The sequence below is a fragment of the Pan troglodytes genome, chromosome 13 (genome assembly GCF_028858775.2).
Source record: "Pan troglodytes isolate AG18354 chromosome 13, NHGRI_mPanTro3-v2.0_pri, whole genome shotgun sequence".
Classification (NCBI taxonomy): Eukaryota; Metazoa; Chordata; class Mammalia; order Primates; family Hominidae; genus Pan; species Pan troglodytes.
This window is the reverse complement of record NC_072411.2, coordinates 89,390,774-89,416,736: the sequence shown is the minus strand read 5'-3', so window position 1 is coordinate 89,416,736 and position 25,963 is coordinate 89,390,774. Positions and strand designations below refer to the sequence as shown.

The following is a 25,963-nucleotide window of genomic DNA, read 5'->3' as shown; positions in this document are numbered from 1 at the left end:
AATGATTTGTGGAATTATATGACTATAGATACAATAAATAAAGAAATATTTATCTAACTTATAAATGCCTAAGGAAAACATTTTAGTAATTCTATGAAAAAAATGTAAATATCTAAAATCAACAATTTTTCAAGTGAAAATGACATAATTACTCTTTAAAAATTATTTACTCATAGAAAATATGTACATTTCTAGACCAAGTGTGTTCTCATAATATAGATCTATAATTCATACTGAAACATCACATGCTGTGAATAATGCTATATAATAACCCAAATATATTGTAAGCAAAAGAGGCTTTTAAAAGTTGGAATTGTTCAATAAAAATATGATCTTAGTAGCAGTATTTTCTTTGAAGTTTTTAATTTATCATGGAAATAATTTTGGTCATTAGCATAAGATTAAATTATTACATTCATCAATATTTCAGGTCTTGACCCCTGAATTTAAGAAATTCTTAAAGACAATGTCAAATATGATCCAAGAGAAAATGTGATTTGAGTCTGGAGACAATTGTGCATGTAAGTATTGGGAAATTAAATTTTCTCATGGTAAAATGTAATAAAAACTAAAATATTAACTTATTAATTACTGAATTAAATAAACTGATTCATTGTTTTCTGTCTACAACAACACTACTTTTATTAAAATTAATACAATGATTCATGGTATTTTGGTTATATTTTTCTCAAGATCGTCTAATAATAAAAACCCATACTAGCCGATAGAAAACAATATTCGAAAGATTGCTACCACTAAAAAGAAAACTACTACAACTTGACAAGACTGCTGCAAACTTCAATTTGTCAACCACAACTTGACAAGGTTGCTATAAAACAAGATTGCTACAACTTCTAGGTGAGTCATTGGCGAGGGCTAGCAATGGCACAAATTCTGTGTGACAATTAATAGTGTGCTGTCATTGAATGTCATAAGAAAAATAATAAGCAAAACCTGTGAACACGTAAAAAGGTTTTTATAATTATTTTTCCCAAATTAGCCCTGTCATAAAATCATTACTAGTTTCCTAACAAAATTAAATCTAAGCTTACAGTTCAGTGGCAAATATCTGTTGATCGGAAATTTTTTCTCTCCTTTAAAAATATTGTTTGCGTGTTCAGTGTATTAGTCCGCTTTCATGCTGCTGATAAACACATACCCAAGACTGAGCAATTTACAAAAGAAAGAGGTTTAATGCACTTACAGTTTCACGTGGCTGGGAAGGCCTCACAATCATGGCAGAAGGTGAAAAGCACATCACATCATGGCAGCAGATAAGAGAAGAGAGCTTGTGCAGGGAAGCTCCCATTTTTAAATCCATCAGATCTTGTGAACCTTATTCACTCTCAGGAGAACAGCAGTGGAAAGACCCACCTCCATGATTCATTTATCTCCCACTGGGTCCCTCCCACAACACATGGGAATTATGTGAGCTACAAGATGAGATTTAGGTGGGGACATTGAGCCAAACCATATCATTTAGTTAAATGAATATTATATTTTATGGCTACATCCTGAAAATATGTTGGAGTAGGTTGCTCCTGGACTTCACAGGGTGTAAGCATTTGGAAAAACACTCCAGCATTTCTTGTCTCTTAGAATTAGGAAGCTAGTGGGTAGCATTTTAGAGGCCATTTTTCATTAGCTCAGAATTGTACTTAGTATTAAAAATATTCAAACAAATATTTTATTCGATACTCTTCACTCCCTGAAACCTTATTTGAATAATGTAGATGACTTAGGGAATCTTTTATTTCCTAATTTTAAAAAATTGATTTTCAGTAGTGAAGAATAATTTCTATTAAATTATAAAGACATTTTAATGATGTATAGATGTTGATTCTCAAGAAATTGAGAACAATTTCCTTCCTTAAATTACTGAAGAGTCAGAAAATTGAAAATGAGATTAATACTTACAGGAAATAAAGGTAAGCTTTATAATAAAATATGCTATCAAAATTTTTTATGTCCATGAAAAACTCTCTATTGTAATACCTTTATAATTTGATCCCAATTTTGGTAAAGGCAAAAAATGCAAGTTGTTTTCTAATTACTTATCTATCTATCTATCATCTATCTATCTATCTATCTATCTATCTATAAGAAGTTTTTCTGTTTGTAAGTCTAATTAAATTAAATTAAAATGTATTTATAAGCTCCTTAACATTTGACACCATAATGTTCTTAAACATTTGACACCATAATGCTCTTAAACATTTGCAGTTTTAATATATTTTAATCTGCTGGGCAGGGTGGCTCGCACTTGTAATCCTGGCCAACATGGTGAAACCCCATCTCTACTATAAATACAAAAATTAGCTGGGTGTGGTGGCGCTCACCTGTAATCCATCTACTTGGGAGGCTGAGGAGGGAGGATCGCTTGAACTCGGGAAGTCCAGGCTGCAGTGAGCCAAGATTGTGGCACTGCACTAGGCCTTGGTGACAGAGTGAGACGTTGTCTTAAAAAAATGATTTATCAAATCTTTAAAGTAAAATTATTGAATTATTGTGTAGTTTTAAAATAAATTTTCTGTTGAGAATCACCTGCATTTATTTCATAAATATTGATGAATTATATTTCTTTTATTTTCTGTTGCAGTTTATGTTATACAGCATATTTCATTTTGGCTTAATGATGGAGAAAAAGTGTACCCTGTATTTTCTGGTTCTCTTGCCTTTTTTTATGGTAAGCATAAAAATATATATGATTATGTCTGTTATTGCTTCCAGTATACCTATAATTGATAAAGAATATTAATGAAGTTACTAGATACAGAAATTAGTTACATTTTTATATCCAATTGATACAGCAATAATGTGTTTTCATTCGGTGTATGCTTTTAGTCCTATAACAGGTATAGAGTGAGAAGGAATTGGAGGGGATCAGAATGGGAAAGATGAATACACACATGCATAAGACACCAGAGGAAAGTAATCAGAGATTGAAAAAAAATGGAATGACTCTATGGTACATGTTGTACATAGTAGAGAAAATATTTTCAACCAGAATTGTGATTCAGAGTTAGATCTGTTAAAAAATGATTCTCTCATTGATGTTTCTCCCATTCTGCCAGTTGATTGACATATCTTGATTGCAAGGCAATTTAGAACCATACACTTTGTTTTAAATTAATTTCCTCAATCATTCATTCAAATTAGCAGACATTGATGTTAAATTTGAGGCAAGTGTGTGCATAAGTCTGCACACTCATCTGCCCCTCTACATGTATACAATGGGGATATGGGGCCCAAGGTGGAAGGTAGGCAAATAAGACAAAAACTCAATTGCTCTGCTGGAGGAGTCACATACTTCATACACTTAATTTTATGTTTAATTATAGTAATGAATCACCCATGTTTTTCTCTACCTCAAAATAAAACAGTGACTGTGCTCTTATCTCATTATAAACATGAAAAACCAAGAGACATACTCTCATCTAATCCTGTGGCAGCTAAGAATTTTCTTGAGGTGTTTCCAAGCAAACACCACAAAGATGGAAACAAAGAAACTTGGGAGAATAGAGAAAACCTAAACGAGAAAAAAACAAAAAACAAAAAAACAAGACTACATTCCTGTCCGCATTTGTATTTGAAAACATTTTCAAGTCTAGGAGCAAATATTTCCAAGTCTAGGAGCAGTCCAAATCCTGCACTTCTTAGACGGTATCTTTAAGTTGACTTAAGCTCACACCCTCCACTGAGCGAGCTGCATAGAACATTACTTTCCTGCAGGTAATTCTGTAACAGATTAGCAACTGATTATTGTAATTAAGAAATTGTGACTCTTCCTCTTGAACTCATGTATGATCGTGTACAAATCAGAGTCTGTGTTCCAAGTAGGGAAAAAAATCATATGGATTTTTGCAATTTTATGGACTTTTTGGGAAGAACAGGAGTTACGTGCTTTTCAAATACATTAATTTTCTTTATGTTCTACATTTCCATGTATTACTTGTGTAGCACTACCACTGCATAAATCTTTATTTGGAAATTAAAACAACAAAGGAATGAAAGAGTTATTGTTAAATGGTGGTCACACAATGGTAAAACTTGAGCTTGAGAGGTGCTACCCAGTGAGGGAATGTCATTTTGACTTTACTAAATTCAACTTCCTGCTAGAAAAAAGAAATACTACAATGAGGAGGCAAAGGAAGGATAGGAAGATAACAGCTTATGGGATATAGTTAATAGAAATTATGCAACAATTACTGCTAAAAGTGTTAAAAAGAGGTCTATTCGGGCTTCATATTGTAAATCAGAAAAAAAGTCACGTGGAAACTAAAGTAGAATTGAAGCTTAAAATAGTGCTACTATATTGGAAGAAAATAAGTATATAACTTGTCCAAAAACATTACTGATGTGCATACAAGAAAAATTTCTATTTACCAACATCATAAATGATGTTGCCATTATTTTGATTATCAAAATATCATGACAATGGCAATACATTGTAAGTACTTCCATGTGCCAGATACGTCTCCTCTGTTATCTTGATGCTATTTTATACTATTTTACAATAAGGAAGCAGAGGCTTTGGGGGAGGGGACAGACAATATCTTGCCTTCATTCATAGAGCCAGGAAAAACATTCGGGTCAGATTGGAAGACATCTCTGTCTACATTCCAAAACACATATTAAGGAATGTCCTGGAGCTGGCTACCACAGGCTTCTGAGAACCAACTGTGGTTTCCCACTCTGCCAATGGTGACATCTTGTTGGTGTTTTGAAATTGGACATGGTGGGGATATTTATACCATGGAAATAGCAAACACTACAAATTGGGGGTTTTTCCCTAGAGAGCCAGTTTATCTTCCAGTACATCACCACACTTGCTGTTTTCTACTGTGACAGACTGCCTTTGACAAACACATTTTCATAATCCTTTTCATGAAGTTGATGTTGTTGTTTTTTTAATCCCTTAGATTCTTGTTACAGCAGAATTAGAAGAGAGTCCTGAGGACTCAATTCAGTTGGGAGTTACTAGAAATAAAATCATGACAGCTCAATATGAATGTTACCAAAAGATTATGCAAGACCCCATTCAACAAGCAGAAGGTAAGCATGGCTACTTAGTTGTAAATGCATTTGACATATTTTTAAAAGAAAACTACTCCCATTATATCATTATAAGTGCTTTAGGTCCATTATTAAAAATAGATTGCTACCTTTTTGTATATGTGCAGTTTTAATTATGTTTGAAGAACATTTTATGACATCATGTTATATCGCTTTTTAAAAACAATAAAAATATGTGACAGTGATCTTTTTAGTATGATTCTTTTTATGGTACAAAGATATTTAAATCAAATAAGTATTAATATTAACACAAAAACACAAATCTTAATGACAGTTGACTTTTTCAGTTTATGTAATTGTGTATTTCTTTTTTTTTTTTAACAACCTGCTTGACAGGAGGTTGCATAATAATATAATGAATACAAAAGTGTTGTTTTTCATAACACACACACTTTGCATAGTACATTTGGTGGCAAAGTTAATGAAATCTAAGTGCTTCTGTTTGCATTAAGATATTCTTTTGCTTTTTTGGGTAACATTCATTGAGAGCCTGCTAAGCACCAGATACTTGACTAGATTCTGAAGATAAAAGATGAGTAGCACAAGCAGAGTTGCCAGATAAAGCAATAACAAAAACAGGTCCTATATTTTACCTGGCAACCTTAAAGAAAGGGTTATCTTCAAAATATCAAATGTAAAACTTACAGTAAAATAAAATTTAACACTCTTTAGATATTTTTAACTTTGAAACCCTTCCAAGCCTTCTTGCTGTATATTATGTAAAAGTAGATTTTAAATTTAATTGTTGAACAATAGGAATATCTTTGTAAAGTTTCATAATAAAAGTATTCTGTGGTAAGAGAAGTTTGGAATCATTGCATAATACACCTTCTTGAAGTTTCATAATGTACTTTGTAATTTTAAATACTCTAGAAAGTCCTGCAATAAAGAGCTATTTTTATTTCAACTTTGTGTCTCTAAAATCCATTTGACCAGCGAAACTTTTTTCATGGAATACCTACTTAGATCTCACTCAAATGCCATAAAACACAATTTCAAAAATTCTGGACCTTGCACTCTATCACATTACCAATGCTGTAGTGAATTAGATACTTTTGGAGCTGTGATACGGACATATCTGAGATGCTTTCTAAAACTACATCAAGAAATTTTTTTCTAATAGGCCATAAAATGTATTTTATCTAGAAATATATGGATTCAAACTATTTAAATAATTGTCCGAAAAATGACATAGCAGAAAACATTATCTGGGGAAACATTAAAATTTTGTTGGTTTTTAGTTCAATTTACTTGAACTTACAGGCCATCAGAATTTTGTTCTATTTTCATGAGGGCTAGATAAATGCCGATATTGCCTTGCAAATCTGTTAAAAACAATAAACATCTCATGCAGCAATCAAGGTTCTATCTCTATCTGACAAGTTAGAAAATTACTTTTGGGCCAGGTGTGGTGGCTCACACCTGTAATCTCAGCACTTTGGGAGGCCGAGGAGGGCGGATCAAGAGGTCAAGAGATTGAGACCATCCTGGCCAACATGGTGAAACCTCTTCCCTACTAAAAATACAAAAATTAGCTGGGCGCAGTGGCGGGCACCTGTAGTCCCAGCCACTTGGGAGGCTGAGGCAGGAGAATCACTTGAACCTGGGAGGTGGAGGTTGCAGTGAGCCGAGATCACACCACTGCACTCCAGCTGGCGACAGAGCAAGACTCAGTCTCAAAAAAAAAAAAGAAAATTACTTTTTAAATTATAGACTGTTACAACATTAGAACATTGGTTGGTTAATTTACCTACGCCTTAAAAAAACTTTATATATTTTAATGTAAGAAGTTCTTTATTTAATTATGGAGAAAAATGTGAGATTATTGAACATTCTACCTTATTTGAAAAGAAAAGGAATGAAGAGCCAGAATTTGGTGGAGGGGCCTAAATAAGTATCTTTCAGGGTTACAATGGTATAATAGGAAATATTGGAATATTTATTGGCTTGCTTCAGAAAATACTAACACCTTGCCCTAAGCATATAGTTTCTAAAATTAAACATGTTTCTAATTTCCCATTGTTTTCTTATTTTAAGCACAGGGACGCTAATCACTACATTATGGCTAAGGACAACTAGCAAAGACCATTTGATTTATTAAACAAATAGCTACCTTTGACAATTAAAATTAAATCTAAACTTTATATATTTAGATATTTTTAAATTTAATTTAGAATTTAATTGAGAAATTATTATAATATTACTTGGTGGGAAGCCAAATAATTTCTATATATAGATTTTTATATAATGTCTGCATTTTCAGTAGATAGCCTTTACTCCACATCAGTGTGAAACCACTTTTAAAACTATGTCTTCATGTATAAGTAGAAGGATTTAATCATCCCTAATTATTATTTCCCCACTAAGGCGTTTACTGCAACAGAACCTGGGATGGATGGCTCTGCTGGAACGATGTTGCAGCAGGAACTGAATCAATGCAGCTCTGCCCTGATTACTTTCAGGACTTTGATCCATCAGGTAAAAGCAGAAATGTATCTACATATCTCCTTGACATCTATTTAATAAATCCTAGGTTAATTAAATTCCTGTTTTCCCTTTTTTTTTTTAATTTTAAAGAAAAAGTTACAAAGATCTGTGACCAAGATGGAAACTGGTTTAGACACCCAGCAAGCAACAGAACATGGACAAATTATACCCAGTGTAATGTTAACACCCACGAGAAAGTGAAGGTATGTCATAATTCTGAATTGAAATTTAACTTACAGTATCTGTTTAAACAGCTCCTTTGTCCAATACTGTATTGAAGAAAATAAAGTCATTATTCCATTCCCTTATAAAGCCTTTTCATAATATAATTTGAGAAGAATAAAGAAGAAATATATCCGTGGAAAAAATTATTATTGATTTTGTCATTACACTGAAAAAGCAATCCTTTTAGGTAATAGTATAATTTACAAGTCAATGTTTCAGTATTGGGGTTTCAAATTTTCCAAAGAAAACATACCTTAAAAGTGTAAGAAAAGGAAAGTCTTCCATTTGTGGTGGAATTTCTAGAATGACCTCTGAAACTGTGCTCAAGTAAACAGGATAAGCCCAGCAGGGTTTAAAGAGTCCTGTCTCTCCCTCAGCAGAAGGATCTCATTCTGACTGGCTCTTGGGTTACTCGCACTATCGCATCCTTAAACACTACACATTGGAGTCAAGGTTAATTACAGTTTGGCACTATAATATAGCTTCGATAGAAAACACTTGCATGTATTTGCATGTGTTTGTAATAGAGGCAGTTTATCACAGTGATTACAACTGTGAGTCCTAAAACCTGATTTCTTATTTCTACTTCTTACCAGCTGTTTGACCTTGAAAAAGCCATTTTACATCTCTCTGCTTCAGTCCCCTCATATATGAAATGAGGGTAAGAATAGATTCCATCCTCATTATTTTCATAAGGATTGATTTAACACAAGGGAAATACTTAAAAGATTAGCATATAGTAAGCTCTTGATAACTACCAGCTATCATTATGTTTATAAATAACATATTCCCAGCTTATTCAGGTAAGAATTGGAAGAGAATTATACAAATACACAATAAAGTGGTAGGTTACAAATAAATGGAATGCAGACAAATAAAAATAAAAAAGTGAAAACCATGAGAAAGAACACATTTGTACAGATCATAGAATCTTCTAAGTTAACAAATTGAGATTTGTCTCTGAGCTTCAAATTTGTCAAAGGAAAAAGAAACTCAGTTTGAAAATAAACCTTTATCTGGCATTTACATCTGAACAAAACAAATCATCACGTAGCATTTGTTTGAAGGTGCACAAAATATAAAATACTAGTTTCATATAGTATATAATCTAGATCAATAAAAGTTTTGCCTCATAGATTTAATATTTGACTTCTAATTTTTAAAAAAATTATTAAAAAAATAAAAAGGCATACAACTTATAAATTTTGATAATTTCACTGGATAGATATTTTTCATTCCAGACACGTTCAAGTATTTATTGGTTTGCAAACTCATCATTGTAAGGCTATCAGATCACATATTTCTAAAAATATAGTTTATTCAACTGAATTTGAACTTCTGCATGTGTAGGATTATAGATACTTATAGTATTGATATGAACCAAATTTTTTTGTTTATACAAATTACAGACTGCACTAAATTTGTTTTACCTGACCATAATTGGACACGGATTGTCTATTGCATCACTGCTTATCTCGCTTGGCATATTCTTTTATTTCAAGTAAGTAAATTTAAAATATTTTAAGAAAATTACTAGATGTCTTGGGTGAATGCCCCATCATGTGCATATTTACATCATGTCTGACAAAATATACCAATATAGATGATTTATAATGCTTAAAATAAGTTGATCTTAGCTTTGTAAAATATGTAGACTGATGAAATATCTTAACCTGAATTTTACAAAATTAGTAGGCATATAAAAGTGAAGACATATAATAAGAAGGGAGTCCAAACTAATATATAAACCTAACTGTATTTGCTTTGGGAACTGTTAAATAGTATAGGCCTTCTTAATTGTGTGTTTAGCTTTTGGACAATTTTAATAACAGAATAAGTGTCCATTTTAGAAACCGGAATTTTGTGCAAATAATAGCAAAGGCATTTAACATATATCATCAAAAATATAATCTAAATACACTTTGTTTAGGGTTTTTCCTCGTTTGGAGGGTCATCATTAAAAAGGTTTAATTGTACTTTCAATTTTACTTGTAATTCACTCCGTTTTGAGGAGGAAGAGTCAGCTCCAATTTTTTGAACAAAGCAATCAACAACCAATTTTAAATTTATAGAAAGTTAAATTCTAAGTCATGCATGCATTATTTTATCCCTTCACATGATTTTCATAACTTTGATCATCAGCATATATATAATCATAGAATTCAGCGTGACAAGAGTAAGTAGCTATGTTTCATTGTATCTTCATCGCATTGTAGTCATCTTCTGCTCCTTCTGCTCCTGTGGCTGCCACTGCCACCGCTGCTCCTTCTCTTTCTTCTTTCTTCTTCTCCTTCTCCTTCTTCTTGTTCTTCTTTTTCCTCCTCCTCCTCCTCTTCTCTTATTCCTCTTCCTACCCCTCCTTCTTCCTCCAACTTCCTTCTTCTACTAATTTTAAACAAAGAAGATATATATATATACCTATAATTTTAATACCCTATTAAGCAATTTCTTACATTTTTCTAGTTTTATTTCATATTGTTTCTACAGTTTTAATTACAGTATTTAAAATATTTTAACTATTTTTATAACAGCATTTTATAATTAGCACTTTATATGTTACTGAACAGTTTTTAAACAATCATTTGAGCAGCTAAATAATTTTTCATTTAGTAGGTGTACAAAAGTTGTTATTATAAATTCTCTATTTTTGACCATTAACATTGCTTTCATTTTTTCAATTAAAAAACACTGCAATGGACATTTTCAACTATAACTTTTCCCATAGTTTGTACTATTTTCTCAGGCTACATTCCCAGAGTCTTGGGATTTCTTGGTCAAAGGGTATATATCTTTTTATGGCTCTTGAAACACATCATCTCAAAAATATTTCAAAATGAACATGTTCAAAACAAATTCATATTATCTACCTCCTCCTAACCCAAGCTGGTTTTCTTCCAGAGTGACCCATCTTTACAAATGACACTACCAGAAATCCAATCACATTGGCCAGAAATTTAAGAGTAATCTGTGATACATTTCTCTCATTTTCTTCTCTGTCACTCTTTCCTTATAACCTGTGAACTTAACCTTTTGAAACCCTTCTAATCTATTCCATTTCCTGATCACTACTGCCATCACCAGCAGTCTTGTTCTATCTAGCCTCAGTAAATTCACTTTCTCTCTTCATTTAATTCTAAACAAGGCAGCCAGAATAGTAGTTTCAAATATTTAGATCAAATATTGATCTGATTTTGCCATTCTTTGCTTTAAAATGTTTAGATTTTCCATTGTAATTAATATAAAATCAAAATCATTAACTTGCCCTGCCTGTTCTCTTTGCCTCCTCCCTAGTCTAATTAAATGTATTTATCTTTTGGATTTAAATTTTAGCATCACTTCCTCAGTGAAATCTTCCCGAATTACTTACTGTAATATTTCCAGAATTGCAATTAACGATAGTAGACATAGGGTAAAATTTTAATTAACATTTGGAAGACCACTATCTCTGCAAATTAAAAACTAATACAGCTGAAAGTCTTCAGATTAAATGGTCTCTTTTTATTTTGCATGTCATAAGTTGAAATATCCGAGCACATTAAATTTTTGAAGAAGATAAAGTTGCAAAGTATAACAATTACATTTGCCTGTCAAAACCAGTGGCTACAGGGAGGACAATGGTTTCTAGAATTCTAAGTCATACAGTCCCAAACAAGTTAGAATTTAGTAAAGATAAGTAAAGTCCTGCACCAATTTCCTAAAGTCAAATGCAAAATTATTTATGTTCCTTCATGTGAAAGAGTCTAAGATTTAATGGAAAATGCTTGCTGTGAACTAATTAGATAAGAGTAGGGCTGCCAAGTGAAAACAATGCTGCAAGCCAAATGATACCAACAAATGTAGAGTATTCAATTTTAAATCTCAAATCAGGCCACTTATTCTCCTAGTTCACTATATGAGAGCAAAGCAAGATATCATAAAAATTAGCTTATCAAGTGAAGAAATTGAAGAAAATATCAACTGATCTGGGCGTCAAGGTACCACACCAAGAGTGTTAAGCCAGAAAAAGACAAAATATATAAGGCACAATGTATGATTTCAAGAATCCAAATTACTATAATTGAGAATACAGTTGGTATAATAAACAGAGAAAAAAATAGCTCAATTAAAAAAAATTTAAAAAAACGAATATAACTAAACAAAATTTAATGAACCTTGCATTTGCCTTCCTGTCACTCAGGAAAGTTGAAGTAGATGGCTTTCCTATACTGGGTTCATAGCTAGACCTGAGGATCTTTAATGCTCTTTCCATGCCCAAGAATCTATGAATGAAACAGTACTTGAATAAAGAGGATTAGAATGAAAGAGTTATCTTTTTAATCAAAATATATAATCTCCATATCAGGGAAGTTGGTATCTGTTAAAGTATTTGGCAAGCTTAAAGCAGTCTACACACATAAACTGTATTTCTTATTGATAAAGAATTGGAATAAAATCATGTTCAATATTTTTATATCTGTATTTATGTATGTTTTAGTCAAGAACAAATACTGTTCAACTGATATTCACAAGTAATTTTAAATTTTAATTTAAGGGTTAAAATTTAAAACCAGAGAATGTTTATTTCATTTATGGAGAAGTGCTTTTTAAAAATGATATTGTGTATATATTTACAAAATTATTAACTTTAAAGATGCAACCTGTAGGCACATTCCTCATTCCAAAAGAGAGGCCAGAAATTTGGTTCTCCCAAATACTGTCCTCGTGTTTTACATATAAATAGGCCAATTTTTTAGAAAAATAATATTTTTTAAAATAAAGATTACTATGTGCAATAAATACATGCATTTGTTATTTGCTAAAATGCCCATGCTTTTAAACAAGATGTATAACATGCTACATTGGCAACACTTTGTTAAAGCAAATGAATGTCTTGCCAATATAAGAAATTTGACCTCTACATAAAAGAAAAAATATGTTTTTCAAATAATTACCTTACTTCTACTTGAAGTTTTCACTGAAAGTACAACTACCTGTTTTATTCTATATAGTGAACTGAAAGGAAAAAAAAGAATTTTTCAGTGGCAAGTTAGTATAAGAGATATGCACTTGAATTCAGGCATAACTCAATTTTAATGGATAGAATAATACAATGATTAAGACATGGGATGTATTCCAAACTTGTCATCACTACTTGCTAATAGTATGGACTTAGCCTGATTTTGCTTTAAATAAGCCCCAGGGATGTGTGTGTGTGTGTGTGTGTGCGTGTGTGTGTGTTTACAGTGGGTCATGATGTTATTTAAAATACTACGCAAAGTAGACTCATATAGTACCTGGCATTTAGGAGCCCGTCAATGAGTAGTAAGAGTTACTGATTTTTTCATTAGACTATATCAATCATATAGGCACTCAGAATACATTTATGTAGTCATCTGAAATACTCATATAATAGTAATACAAAGTAAAATAAACAAAACAAAACAAAAAAATGAGTGCTATTCTGGAGCTACAAAGACCTGGGGAACACTGAGAAAGGAAAGAACCATTCTAACTCATAGAATCTGAAGATTCCTGAGGTGATACTCTAATTGAAGCAAACACTTCAATGATGGGTAAAACTTCAACAGATAGAAATTATAAGCCATAAGCAGTGAAGAGATTGTCTAGTCTCACACCTAATTTTACTTATTTTCTAATTAAGTAACATTTTCAAGATTTCTCCTGATCTGTGTTCTAGCTCACTTCATTATTTTAATTGACTCTACAAATCTTTAAAAATGAAGAATTTGAAAAGAGAGAAGCAAAACTGCAAATTTTCCTTTATTATTATCATTCTCAGGCCTTAGGTAAAACATGAGAAACCGTCTTCAAGTAAAACTCATGTATAGCATTTTAAATACTTTCTGTATGTCTAGATGTCATTACAGGAGAGTGTGTTCTTTCTTTCTTTCTTGTTTTAGAGATAGGCTCTCACTGTGTCACCCAGGCTGGAGTGCAGTGGCAAGATCATAGCTCACTACAGCTTCAAACGCCTGGGCTCAAGCAATCCTCCCCCACCCAGCCTCCCAAGTAGCAAGGACTACAAGCACACACCACCACACCCAGATAATTTTTTAAATATTTTTTTCTTTAGAGATAGGGTTTGATTATGTTGCCCAGGCTGGTCTCAAACTCCTGACCTCAAGTGATCCTCCTGCCTCAGCCTCCCAAACTGTCGGGATTACAAGCATGAGCCACTGTGCCCAGCCTGAGAGTGTTCTTCAGACAGGCAGTATTGGTCTCAAATTCCGCTTTGTCACTTACTTGCTGTGTAGCATGGAACATGTTCTTTCATTTTTCTAATCCTCAGTTATACATATTAAAAATGCAGATCATATTAGTATCTACATCATAGATTTGCTATAAAGGCTGAGATTATGGCAGTGTTATCAGTGAGATGCAGTGTTAAGCAGAGCATCTGATTCAAAAAATGTTATCTATGATTGGCATTGTTCTCACTTCTTATTAGTCCATTACGAGGTTTGAATATAAATATTTAGCCCTGGTAGGTATGTTATACCATTAAGATCTTTAAAAACAAAATTAAATAATACAAGTTCTGGTTTTAAATGGACCATGTTTATAAAGAAAATATTCATGTAGAAAAATAAGTAAACATTGAATGAACATTTTTATAAACAAAATTAATAATTATGTTAGAAAAAACTATGGTTAAGTAAATCAGTCAAAAGTAATAAGATTTTTTTATGACCAGAAGATACCGTGTAGCTTACTCAATTTTTGAATCAATATTAAGGAATTTTTAGTCTTTGAATTTAGATACTTCTAACATTTATTCCATAGAATGATCTACCAGATATGCCACTAGAATTAACGAAAATAATTTTATAAAGCTAGCTTTGTGAGAGCAGGAGTCTCCTCTGCTTTGTTTCTTTACACATCTCGGGGCTTAGCATAGGATCTTGCACATAGTAGGCACTCAATAAATTTTTAAGGAATGAAGACATGAACTGGCTTTGAAGCTTACATATAGGACAGACTTGCCCATGCCTTATTTGTGACCTTCAACATGTCCCTTAAGATTGTCTGGCCTTATTTGTCTCCATCAACAAAGAAAGGCATTAGACTAAGACTCTAAAATTCAAATCAGTAGAAGCATCTGTGTAAAACAAGATGAAAGACTGCAGCTAGATCCAAAGAAGAGTAGGGCCACCTCAGAAAATATTGAATTTGAATGGTTCATGAATCATGTTCTTGTGGAGTCAGGGGCAATAGAAATTATTAGCTTTCATCCAACTAACCTGAAAACAATTCCTAGAGGAGCTGATGTTTCACATAAAATCATTCACTGTGTATAAAAATACTATTAGCAGATCCTTTCTGTTTCTTAACCCAGTTCCTTATACTGTAGTTATTCTTGCTTACTCGGTATGGGAAACTTTTTTCCTCTTCTTTGGTAATTGAGGGTCACTGACCCACCCTAATAAAAACCAAGAACCATACAAAAAGTTGATTTAGGGTACTGTTTGTTATTTTTTATTTAGAGAGAGAAAAGTCTACCACTCATCCATTCTTTAAATTAGAAACAGAGAACACAAAACAGTATTCACCAGATATACTTCAGTTTTATATTAGAGCCAATTAAAGGAACAAGTCAGAGCAGGAGATAAAAAGAAAGGGAACAGAGAGGGAGGGGAAAAGAGAAAGAGACGTAACTTTAGGGCTTGCCAAGCCCTGAGAGGCAATGACTCTTACTCGTAATGATTCTTGGAAAAACAAAGTGGAACCCTTTAGATAAAAATAAATAAAGAAACTCTACTGGAATTAGTTACAAATTATATTTTAATTACCGTTTAAAATCAGAGAGCAGAGCAAATCTCACAACCTAGACAAAAGGCTTCATCTTTTTCCACAGAAAAGAGAGCATATGACATCTACTCAACTTTTATAGGAAAAAAAAAAAAAAGAAAATGTTGTTTGTTTGTTTTTTTAAAGAACGTCTTTGCTAACATTCAGATACTGACCCCAAACAATTTAAAAGCCAAGTTGCATATTTGGAACTATGTAGACAATGATATCTTTTGTAGGTACTTGCTATAGGTCCCAAATAAAATTCAGAAAAAAATAACCTCTATCCAATTGGTAGACCAAAGCATTCTCAATTTAACTTATTAAAATAACCTGTTAGTGCTTGTATTTCTGCTTCTCAGTACAAATGACCAAAATTCTCATTTTTTCTTAGATCACATCTGAATATATTTAACCAATATTGTGAACTGTTATCTCATTTCCAGTTTCTTCATATTTTTCTTCAATTAGAACAAGTATAGTTTTTCTTTAAGCTGTAACTTTTCTCTGAAAATTGTGCACGATTAATCTTTTCTTTAAAAAAAAAAAAAATGGAGTCTTGCTCTGTCGCCCAGGCTGGAGTGCAGTGGCGGGATCTTGGCTCACTGCAACCTCCGCTTCCCGGGTTCAAGCGATTCTCCTGCCTCAGCCTCCCACATGATTAATCTTTAAACCATATTTAAACACAGCTAACTATTAATGAAATCCTACGTTGAAACCTATAGAGTTTGCTCTACTAATTACTCTGATGTTGTACCTGTTTTGACAAATTGGAACTTTCACTTTTCATTTATTTAAAACCTGGCAATACTGCACTGTCAGAGGTTTGACAAGGACTGAGTTCAAAAGTAGTCATCTAGTATTCCCTGAACAGCATACCTGTCACTGCCTACCCAGCATCACCCTTGCTCTCTTAACTCACGGTACGTCCATTTGTTCATTGTAAATTTGTTATACACTATGGTCCTGAGATATAGCCTATTCTGCGGTCTGTATCCCAGGCTTTACATTAGATATTATTTATTTAACTTTTTTTTTTTCTTTTTAGACGGAGTCTCGCTCTGTCACCCAGGCTGGAGTGCAGTGGCACGATCTTGGCTCACTGCAAGCTCCCGCCCAGGTTCACACCATTCTCCTGCCTCAGCCTCCTGAGTAGCTGGGACTATGCAGGAGCCCGCCACCATGCCCGGCTACTTTTTTGTATTTTTAGTAGAGACGGGGTTTCACCGTGTTAGCCAGGATGATCTTGATCTCCTGAATTCGTGATCTGCCCGCCTTGGCCTCCCAAAATGCTGGGATTACAGGCGTGAGAACTATAGGTTTTCTTAAATGTTCTATTGGGTCTATCTCCAAATTAATGAATTTTAATCAGTTAGTGTACATAAAAATCCATCCCTCTCCAACTGAATGTTGTGAGAGGTGACAACATTCTTATGCCATAAAGTGAGATGGTGCCAAAATGTTTCTAATATGTCCATTTTAGTTGTATAATAAAATAATTGCATTTCTACATAAAGTATACGGTTTGAATGCAGACAGAGTAGTGCAAGAAGTAATAGACATGCTTTAACATTAACCTGTCTGCTATAAGGTCACTGCTATTACTGGCTTATGGAGAAGAGTCCCAGGTATGGAAATATAAATACAGTAACTGAATTAGATAATTTGGACTTAAGATATAAAAAATATAAAGCTATAAATCCACATTAAATATCGCATATCTTTATTCCTACGGATATATTTGATAAATATGCAAATTCTGAATCATGAATTTCATCTTTTCTGTTTGAGCTAATTAAATGTGCTATTTAATTTAAGCATACCTAAGTTTTCCTGGCAATAGAATGACAATAAATTTTGAAAATTATATCATTATTTGAATAGATTAAAACTTCGTTATTTGAAATAGAAAATAGAAATAAATAACATTTTTTCTCCCAAAAGTCATAATATATTTTACAATCAGGTTTTCCATTATTATAGACAGTTTATTTTTCTCGATCATACCCACAGACATATATGAGAAAGTCAAAGCACACTCTCAAAACTGTAGCATATTTTTAGTATTTAGGAAAAAGAAAAAACAGAATGACTAGATATTATGCTGCTAATATTTGCTGATGAAACATTAAGATGTCAAAAACCAAGAAGGTCTTACATGAAAGAGATGGGAATAATTTAAAAACAGAATAAAGTAAACAATTTTTCATTAATTGTTAAAAAAGCTATGTAACACAAAAGAGTATGAACTTCAGAATCAAAAAGCCATTCAGTAAGTGATGTTCTTTGAATTTAATTTACTCATTCTGTAGAATGGAAAAAAAGCCATGGTGGACGTTTACCTTGTACTCTGTCACATGGCCTGTTCTTGCCCCTCAGAAACTTTAAGCTCAGGGCTTTGACAAACAGGGATGTCTTCCCCGTTTGGAATACTTCTCTCCTCTATACTCTCTTGTTTCAACTGTATGTTAAGTATTCTTCTCACCCTGGCCACATTCTTTATGTATCCCTTAGTCCTGTTTTAATTTCTAAAAAGCACATACCACTATCTGGGATTACATTGTTTATGTGCCTATTTACCCTCTGCTATAGTGTGAGTCACATGAGGTCAGGGTTTTGCTTTGTATTATTCACAACTGTTTCCCCAGTTCTAGTAACAGTGGCCAAAATATTACTATCCAATAGTAAGGGACTAGATGGATAATAAAGTAGTCAGAAGCCTTATTGCTTCCTTGAGAACTTCAAAATTCAAACTCAATAGATCACTTTTTATAAGAATGTAACCTTGAGAAACTTACCTCCATTTTATTAAAAGACAATAATACTTCAAGGAGTTGTTAAATATGATAGCGACTTTAAAGTGCTTATCTCTATGCTGGGGATAGTCTAAGGGTTTCAAAAATCGTGGCTGCTATTATTATAAATTTTGCCTCTAAAAAGGTTTTTGTTTGGTTGGTTGGTTTGGGAGCCCAAGAATCACAGGTATTCAGAAAGACTTTCTTCTGTTGGTTTCCTGCTCACTAGAAGACCAGGAAAAGCAGTCTTACCAAAGCAGTTCACAAGTGGTAGAAAATCAGTTGTCCATACAAAATGGACATGGCTGTTCCTTATGCAGTCTGATACTCCTATATTTCATTAAATAAGCAGCCCAAGGGCATGGGAAGAGGGAGCATAATGGAGGAAGAGCAATCATTTCTCCTCTAGGACCTTCATTGAGCACCTTGGTTGAAATACTCACCCTCTTTCTAATCTGGCCTAATCTAATTTGGATCACCAGCAGCCTCCAAAAGAGAGCTATTGAAAGAGGTTATATCTACTTCTCATATGTAAACATGTGATTCCATCAACTTGAGAGTTCCATTGAATAGACAAAAGACAGTCACACTACTGATTCTTTTAATATACTTGTTGTTTTCTGCCTATGGTTTGTGGCGGTGTTCAGATTGACAGGGCTTTCCTTTTGGATATGTTGCTAGTGTTTTTTGGGGGAAAAGATCTGAGAATTTGGAAATTAAATTACATAAGCTAGAATAAGAAAGCAATACTTTGTAGACTGTGCTATTCTTATATTGCTTGTACTTTCTCCTTTCATGATTCATTTTGCTCATAATTAGTATTGAGAAAAGTAGTTTGGAAGTTTTTAGCTCATGTCAAAAGCAAATGGAAAACAGAGGCAAGGTTATTGTCCATACTAGTGGCAGAACTTTGAAGATGAAGTACTATAATATTTGGGATCTGCATGATAGTGAACCTGGCAATTTGGCAACAACTATAGAAAGAATGAAATTTCTTGGGAAGATAATTTAGGTTGCTTTATGTGTTGCCCTTCATCATATGGAAATTATGTCTAATGACAATTCTTGTTTGGTAAGAAAAAAATGACTATTTTTCTGTTTGATTGAGTTACTTAAAACATACTTATTTTAATATAGAGGAAGTTTGACATTACTGAGGTAAACCTGGATGCTATTTTATTATTTGTACCTAAAAACCATTAGAGCGTTTGATTAAAATCAACCATATGATAATTATGTTAAAAAACAACAGCTAACTTAACATGGAGTGTTTATCATGGGTTAGATGTTATGCTAACATTTTAAGTGATTTATCTCCTCTAACTTTTAAGCCAATCCTATGAAGTACAATTGTTAGCCCTAAATTACAGATTAGGAAATTAAAGATTCAAGATCTTAAATAATTTACCCAAAGTTATACCATCAATAGATGGCAGAGTTCAGATTCACTGTCTGAACTACACATAGTGACTTGACGCTACTTACTTCTAAAATTGTTCCAAAAGTGAATTGAAAGACACGGTTTCATTACATATAAAGCATAATGATTTTGTTGACACAATAACATCAACTGCCTCTGTAACTCTGCTTGCCAAAATTGCATGTTGAAATGGCATTTTAAATGTTGAAATGGCATTTTAAAATAATTATATGTAAAAAATATGAAATACAAACAATCTGGACCCACAAACCCCATTTTCTGTTCTGTGGTTATGCGGGGATAGAAAGGGATATTATAAAATTTAAAGAAATCGAAGGATTTTTGTAAACATTCTCTAAGACTCTAAGATAATTGCTTTCACTATTTTGAATAAAATAAGAATATTTAAGAATTTAAAGTAGGTAAAATTGGTTACAGGTTAATATTTGAAAAAATATACAAATATTTTAGGGCTTCATTTGAACAAACCATGTGTTTACCAATTACATGTTTTTGGTTTTCACTTACAAGTTGATTTTATTTGTACCAATCTACTTACATGTGTTAATGAATATGTTTAGAAGGAAACAATATGCATCATCAGAAAAATCGGTGCCATTTTTACACTAGACATTGATAGAAACCATATGTTACTTAGCATCTGTCTGCATTTGTTTAAGTTGCACAGTGCCTGGAGGTAGAAATGGAAGAAACTAAATAGTATTTTAGGCAGTAGGACATATTTACACAACACAAAATGAAATGATGTGGCGATGGTCCAGTTTACTAAAATTTGGGCAGCTAAACTGGATATCAGAATTTCCAAAGCAGCAGTCTTTGGTTTGAGTTGTATAGGGTGGACTATCTAGTTTGACCACATTATTTCAATAATTGTATAAAACACTCTAAATTAATGTCTTTGTAATGAAATTATTTAATGCATCTTCTTAAGAACTTGTTTTGTCTTGGTATTAAACATTCAGTAAATTTCAAGGGAATTTCATTCCATTATTTCAAAACTTTGCCCATAATGATATTGTTTGGGTCTTAAAAAGGGAAATATGGTATATCCTTTTATCCCATAATAAGAGAATAAGATGTCGTGTGTGTGTGTGTGTGTGTGTGTGTGTGTGGTTATACTCACAATAATGACATTTTTGGAAGATAATATATACCAGCAGCTCATTTTTAAGTACTTACCTTTCAAGACAAATTGAGGTGGGAGCAGGGTAAAAAAAAATGGAATTCTGAGAGGAACAGAAATATAGACCATCATAGAGGACATTGAACTTTATACAAAGAGGATTAACCTTTAACTGTATACAAGAGGATTAAATTTTTTATCAACTAACTACAGTTAGCATTTTATTTTACTCCCTTCCAATCTTTTCACATGTGAATATTATTAATATAAACAGTTAAAATATAAATGTATTTATTATGTTCCTAGCTCCTATCTTTCAGCTCTTCTATCACATGTTATTTATTTTATTTCACTTTTTAATTGACATGAAATAACTGTGCATATTTATGGGGTATATAGTGATGTTTAGAAATCTACAATATATAGTGATTAGATCAGCATAATTAGCATATCCATCTTCCCAAATATTTATAATTTCTTTGTGTTGGGAAAATTCAATATTCTTCTTCTAGCTATCTTTAATTTTGTTCTAATTTTTACTATCATGCAATATGCCCACATAATCCTTCTAGCTATTTAAAACTACTTATTATTAACTATAGTCATCCTACAGTGATATAGAACACTAGAATTTATTCCTCTTATCTAGCTGTAATTTTGTATCCTTTAACAAATCTCTCCCTATCTTGACTCTCCCCTTACCCTTTCCAGCCTCTAGTTCTACTTTTTTTCTTCTATGCAATCAACTTACTTAAAGCTTCCACAAGTGAGTGAGAGCATGCAGTCTTTCTTTCTGTTCATGGCTTATTTCATTTAATGTAGTGTCCTCCAGTTGCATCCGTAATGTGGTGAATGAGAGAAGTGCATTTTTTTAATGGCAGAATAGTTCTATTTTTGAAAGTCTTCTTTCATGTTTGCTTTCCTTTATTTCAACTTACTTCTTACAAATATATCTTACTTGCTGTTTAAGCAAACCTTCTCAATCTTTTCATCATAGTTTTAAAACTATCAAATTTTGTTGTTTATAGATATGGACTTAGCCAATGGACTTAGATATATGTGTGCTCAGCAGAAAATGACAAAATCACCCAGTTAAGAAAAATGCTTTACTTTTTTTCCCTTGATGGTAGCTGAGTTACTTATATTGTATTACTAAAAACATGTATATTTGCATGGATAAGCAGTTCCTCTCTAAACAATACTTGGCACTCAATAGACATGGGGTAAGCTCAAAGCAGGCATTTTAAAATAAGACCATATGAACAAATGTTATATGTCTATAACTTTCATAATGGAACACTGATGAATGACAGAAATAAACCACACATAATATAACTGATTTGAAAAGAACATTATTTACTAGACTTTTTCTGATATTCATTAACTCTCTTCATGCTCAATGAACAGAAAGTAATTATGTCACTGCTGTGGCATTTTATCAAAAATACGATTGTCTTTCTCTTAGTGTTGAATTTCTCTAAGTAATAGCAGGAATCATGCCACTCCTTTGTTCAAAAGTTTCAAAGATTCTTTTTTTCTATAGAATATAATCAATAACCTGTAGATAAGCCCTGATTACTGTCTGCGTCACTACTCCTATACACTACAAAGTCAAGCCAAAGTAAACCACTCTTTAATATGAAAATACTAGCTGGTTCCAGTTGTTTCTATTTTGATGGATTCCAGCTGGATTTCACATATTTGTTGGCATATGAATGTCTTACACACACTCAGCAATCATTCCAAGAGCCATCTTGCCCATGAATCCCTTCATAGAAGTCTTGTAGAAGGAATATATTGACAATTTATAATATTGATTTGGATCAAATATGCCTCCAGGCTCTTTAATTACTAGAGCTATATATAGAATCACAGACCTGTGGCTGGAAGAAAGGTAATTTCAGAGGCAATATACTCTAAACTGAATTTTTAAATATAGAAAACCGTGGCATCCCACCCTAATTCCAATATCCTGGGCACACAGTCTATTTAAGATAAAGAGATTTAGTGATAAAATTAGGTAAAGATCTCCTTAAAGTTTCCAAAATAGAAGCCTTTGGCTTGAATTATATATGGTGGATTATATTGGTTGACCATATTAATAGCATATTTAAAAACACACACACACACACACACATCATGAAATTTTTTGCCTCTGTAGTGAAATAATTCCTCAGGTCTTCCTTCATATGAGTTCACACTTGACATTAAGTATTCAGGTTCAAGTGGATCCCATACTACTATTTTAAAACTTTATCCATAATAAGCCTTTGAGTAAATGCATTATAAAGGAAGTAGCGCTTGAACATGGGCAGGCAGTCATATATGCACAATCTTCTTAGAGTGGAGGTGGATTCAATCTAAGAGTGACATCAGTTATCATTAGTGACACTTTTTCTTGAAATCTACTTCTATGTGAACTCCACACAGTGAACTCTCTTTTGTTTTATACAAGAGGAACTCTAGTAAAAGGTGGTACTATTTTTACCTTATATATGGCTGCACCAATTAGAAAAATTCAGTAAAGCTGTGCAAATCTCATTGGTTGCTAAGTTTACATTTTTATCAATTCATCTATTCTGAATACTTTGCTATTTTTTCCAGATCGGTCTGTGTAATCACCACCATCACAACAAAACACACAGTTATATTTAAACAGAACAATATATATGGTGTAATGAAAAAAGTTATCCACATGAGAATCTGACAGCAAATACAAAGTGTTCAAATTAATTAGCTGCAGGAGTTTTGATCAATTATCTAACTTAACTGAATCCCAATGTTTGCAAAATGAATTAAACTATTAATTATGTTCAGAAATTAATAGAGAAAGTCATGTAGAGGACTTGTACAGGCAAATTTTCTATCCCTATGTATATCTACCTCTTCTGGAGCAACTCATTTGTCTCTAGGTTTTAAGTACTTACAGGTTTTCCCTAATTAAGATTTTTGTAATGAGTGGATCTTAGGGAGAAAAAATAATTGTTTCAAAAGTGGATCAGCTGCTATGAATTGGGAATGTATCTTATTTGAATAATGATTAATAAAAAAACATTTCATGATGTCAACACACTTGTTTTTCTTGCTTTTTAGGAGCCTAAGTTGCCAAAGGATTACCTTACATAAAAATCTGTTCTTCTCATTTGTTTGTAACTCTGTTGTAACAATCATTCACCTCACTGCAGTGGCCAACAACCAGGCCTTAGTAGCCACAAATCCTGTAAGTAAACCAAGATTGTGCCCTTGGTTCAAGGGCCTAATGGGAAAGGGGGAACATGGCTGATATATGCATAATGTGTATAATTAAGTACACATATATGTATATTTTCAAGTCTGACATATATGTATATTTTCAAGTCTTTATATCTTGGGGAATATTGAGAAATATTTACCTTTCTACATTGGAATATAGCTACATATACTCTACAGAGTATTCCCTCAGAGTATTCTCAGTATTCCCCAAGATACAGAGTGAACATAAAAAAGTGTAATAATTTCTTTGCTTCAATTATTTATACATGTACACATATCTTCACTTCATTTTATAGCTGTAGAGTCCTCTCGCTATGGCACATAATAGTTTATCACTACATAATATTTATTCAATCCAAATGAAAAACTCAAAGCAATGAACTCTGCGTAATTCAAAAAATAGTACACGCACATGGAAAATTTAAATAAATTATATTTTTTGTATCAGGCTGACTTTAAAAAGTCAATAAAACCAGGAAAAGAATGAATTGTACATATCCTACATAAGATTAAACTTCATAGCATAATGTTTTAAAAACTACAGTGTTCGGTCTCAATAAACATTTATAAATTGTTGCCTTACAGGCTATATTTTTCAAACATAGTTTAAAATTTACTTATCTAAATGTAAATATTTTGTGTAAGCTATATGCATATGTAAAATGTTTAAATTAAAATATCTGCATACATAAACATACATTCAAATTTTAAAAATTATCTGCTTTTATAATGTTTATGGGATATTTACTATATTTTGTGTGTGTGTGTGTGTGTGTGTCTATATAAAGTGTTTTTTAAAAGAAAAAATTATCTAGTGACTGAAATCAGGAAGGGAAAGAATTTTTACCAAGTGGGTCAATAAACAGTCTCATGTGTGTTTTATGTGTGTTTTTAGAGTAATTTTCAAAATTCTAAAAGTCCCTGCATTGTTTGCACATGTGCATCCGGATTGCTTAATCTTGTATATGTTCCACTCTAAAGTCATTGGATTAGAAAACACACTGGGGTATAGTTAGCAACATAAAAATCTGGCTAATGTCCTGCCATTTTAGAGTGAATTTCTGTAAGACAAGGAGATTCGGAGTTTTGTCTTGAAGCTGCAGAGCATGAGATTCTAAATCTCATATTTGTACGCAAAGATGTGTTTAATAAACACATTATAAATTGTCATATATTTTTGTTTTGTCTCTGTTACTAATGCCCTGCATAGAAATATTTTTCTGCAGTATGCTCTTAATTCTTTTTTATTGTAATGGTTTATCGATTAACTTTTTTAATGAAATCAAGAATTAGAAGCCGAATTAAATATAAATACTTAAAAACTCTTTAGATAAAAAGTTGAAGCTGAAATTTATGATTTCTCTCCATATAGTAGACTATCTCATTTTCACCTTTGAGTGAACTTTAATATAATGCTGTGTTTTACATACAGTTACATTATTTAAAATTTAATGTTACGTATTCTGCAGATACATTTAATGAATAAATAGGTTTTACAAATATCCTTTAGTTAGGAGGCATCGTATACAATGAAAACAAAATTGGAATGTTCAGGTTGTAGATTTGATTGATGTATAAATATTAGCAAATCATTTAACTTCTCTGGTACTAAGTTTTTTTATCTATAAAATATATGCCTGTGATAATGTACACCTCATAGGACTACCGTTAAGAATTAAATAAAACAATATATGTAAAAGTATTTTTAGGCTGACTCCTATGCAGATGCCATTATTACTATTCTGTGATAACCCAATATTAACAATCCAGTGCATT

General features: G+C 32.4%; 1 protein-coding gene across 3 annotated transcripts in view; it reads left to right on the top strand.

The window, feature by feature from the left end:
* Positions 1-25,963, top strand: part of CALCRL (calcitonin receptor like receptor) — a 106,259-nt gene that overhangs the window by 60,984 nt on the left and 19,312 nt on the right. For 2 of the 3 annotated variants that reach the window (XM_515970.8, XM_009443842.5), the window contains 8 exons: positions 431-521; positions 694-858; positions 2,600-2,686; positions 4,923-5,055; positions 7,444-7,554; positions 7,654-7,766; positions 9,198-9,289; positions 24,029-24,155. In XM_515970.8, coding sequence (XP_515970.3) covers positions 2,603-2,686; positions 4,923-5,055; positions 7,444-7,554; positions 7,654-7,766; positions 9,198-9,289; positions 24,029-24,155 — 660 coding nt within the window. In that variant the 5' untranslated portion in view covers positions 431-521; positions 694-858; positions 2,600-2,602. Of the gene's footprint in view, positions 1-430; positions 522-693; positions 859-2,599; positions 2,687-4,922; positions 5,056-7,443; positions 7,555-7,653; positions 7,767-9,197; positions 9,290-24,028; positions 24,156-25,963 lie in introns of those variants that run through there. The other variant, XM_063790628.1, reaches the window with a different exon arrangement.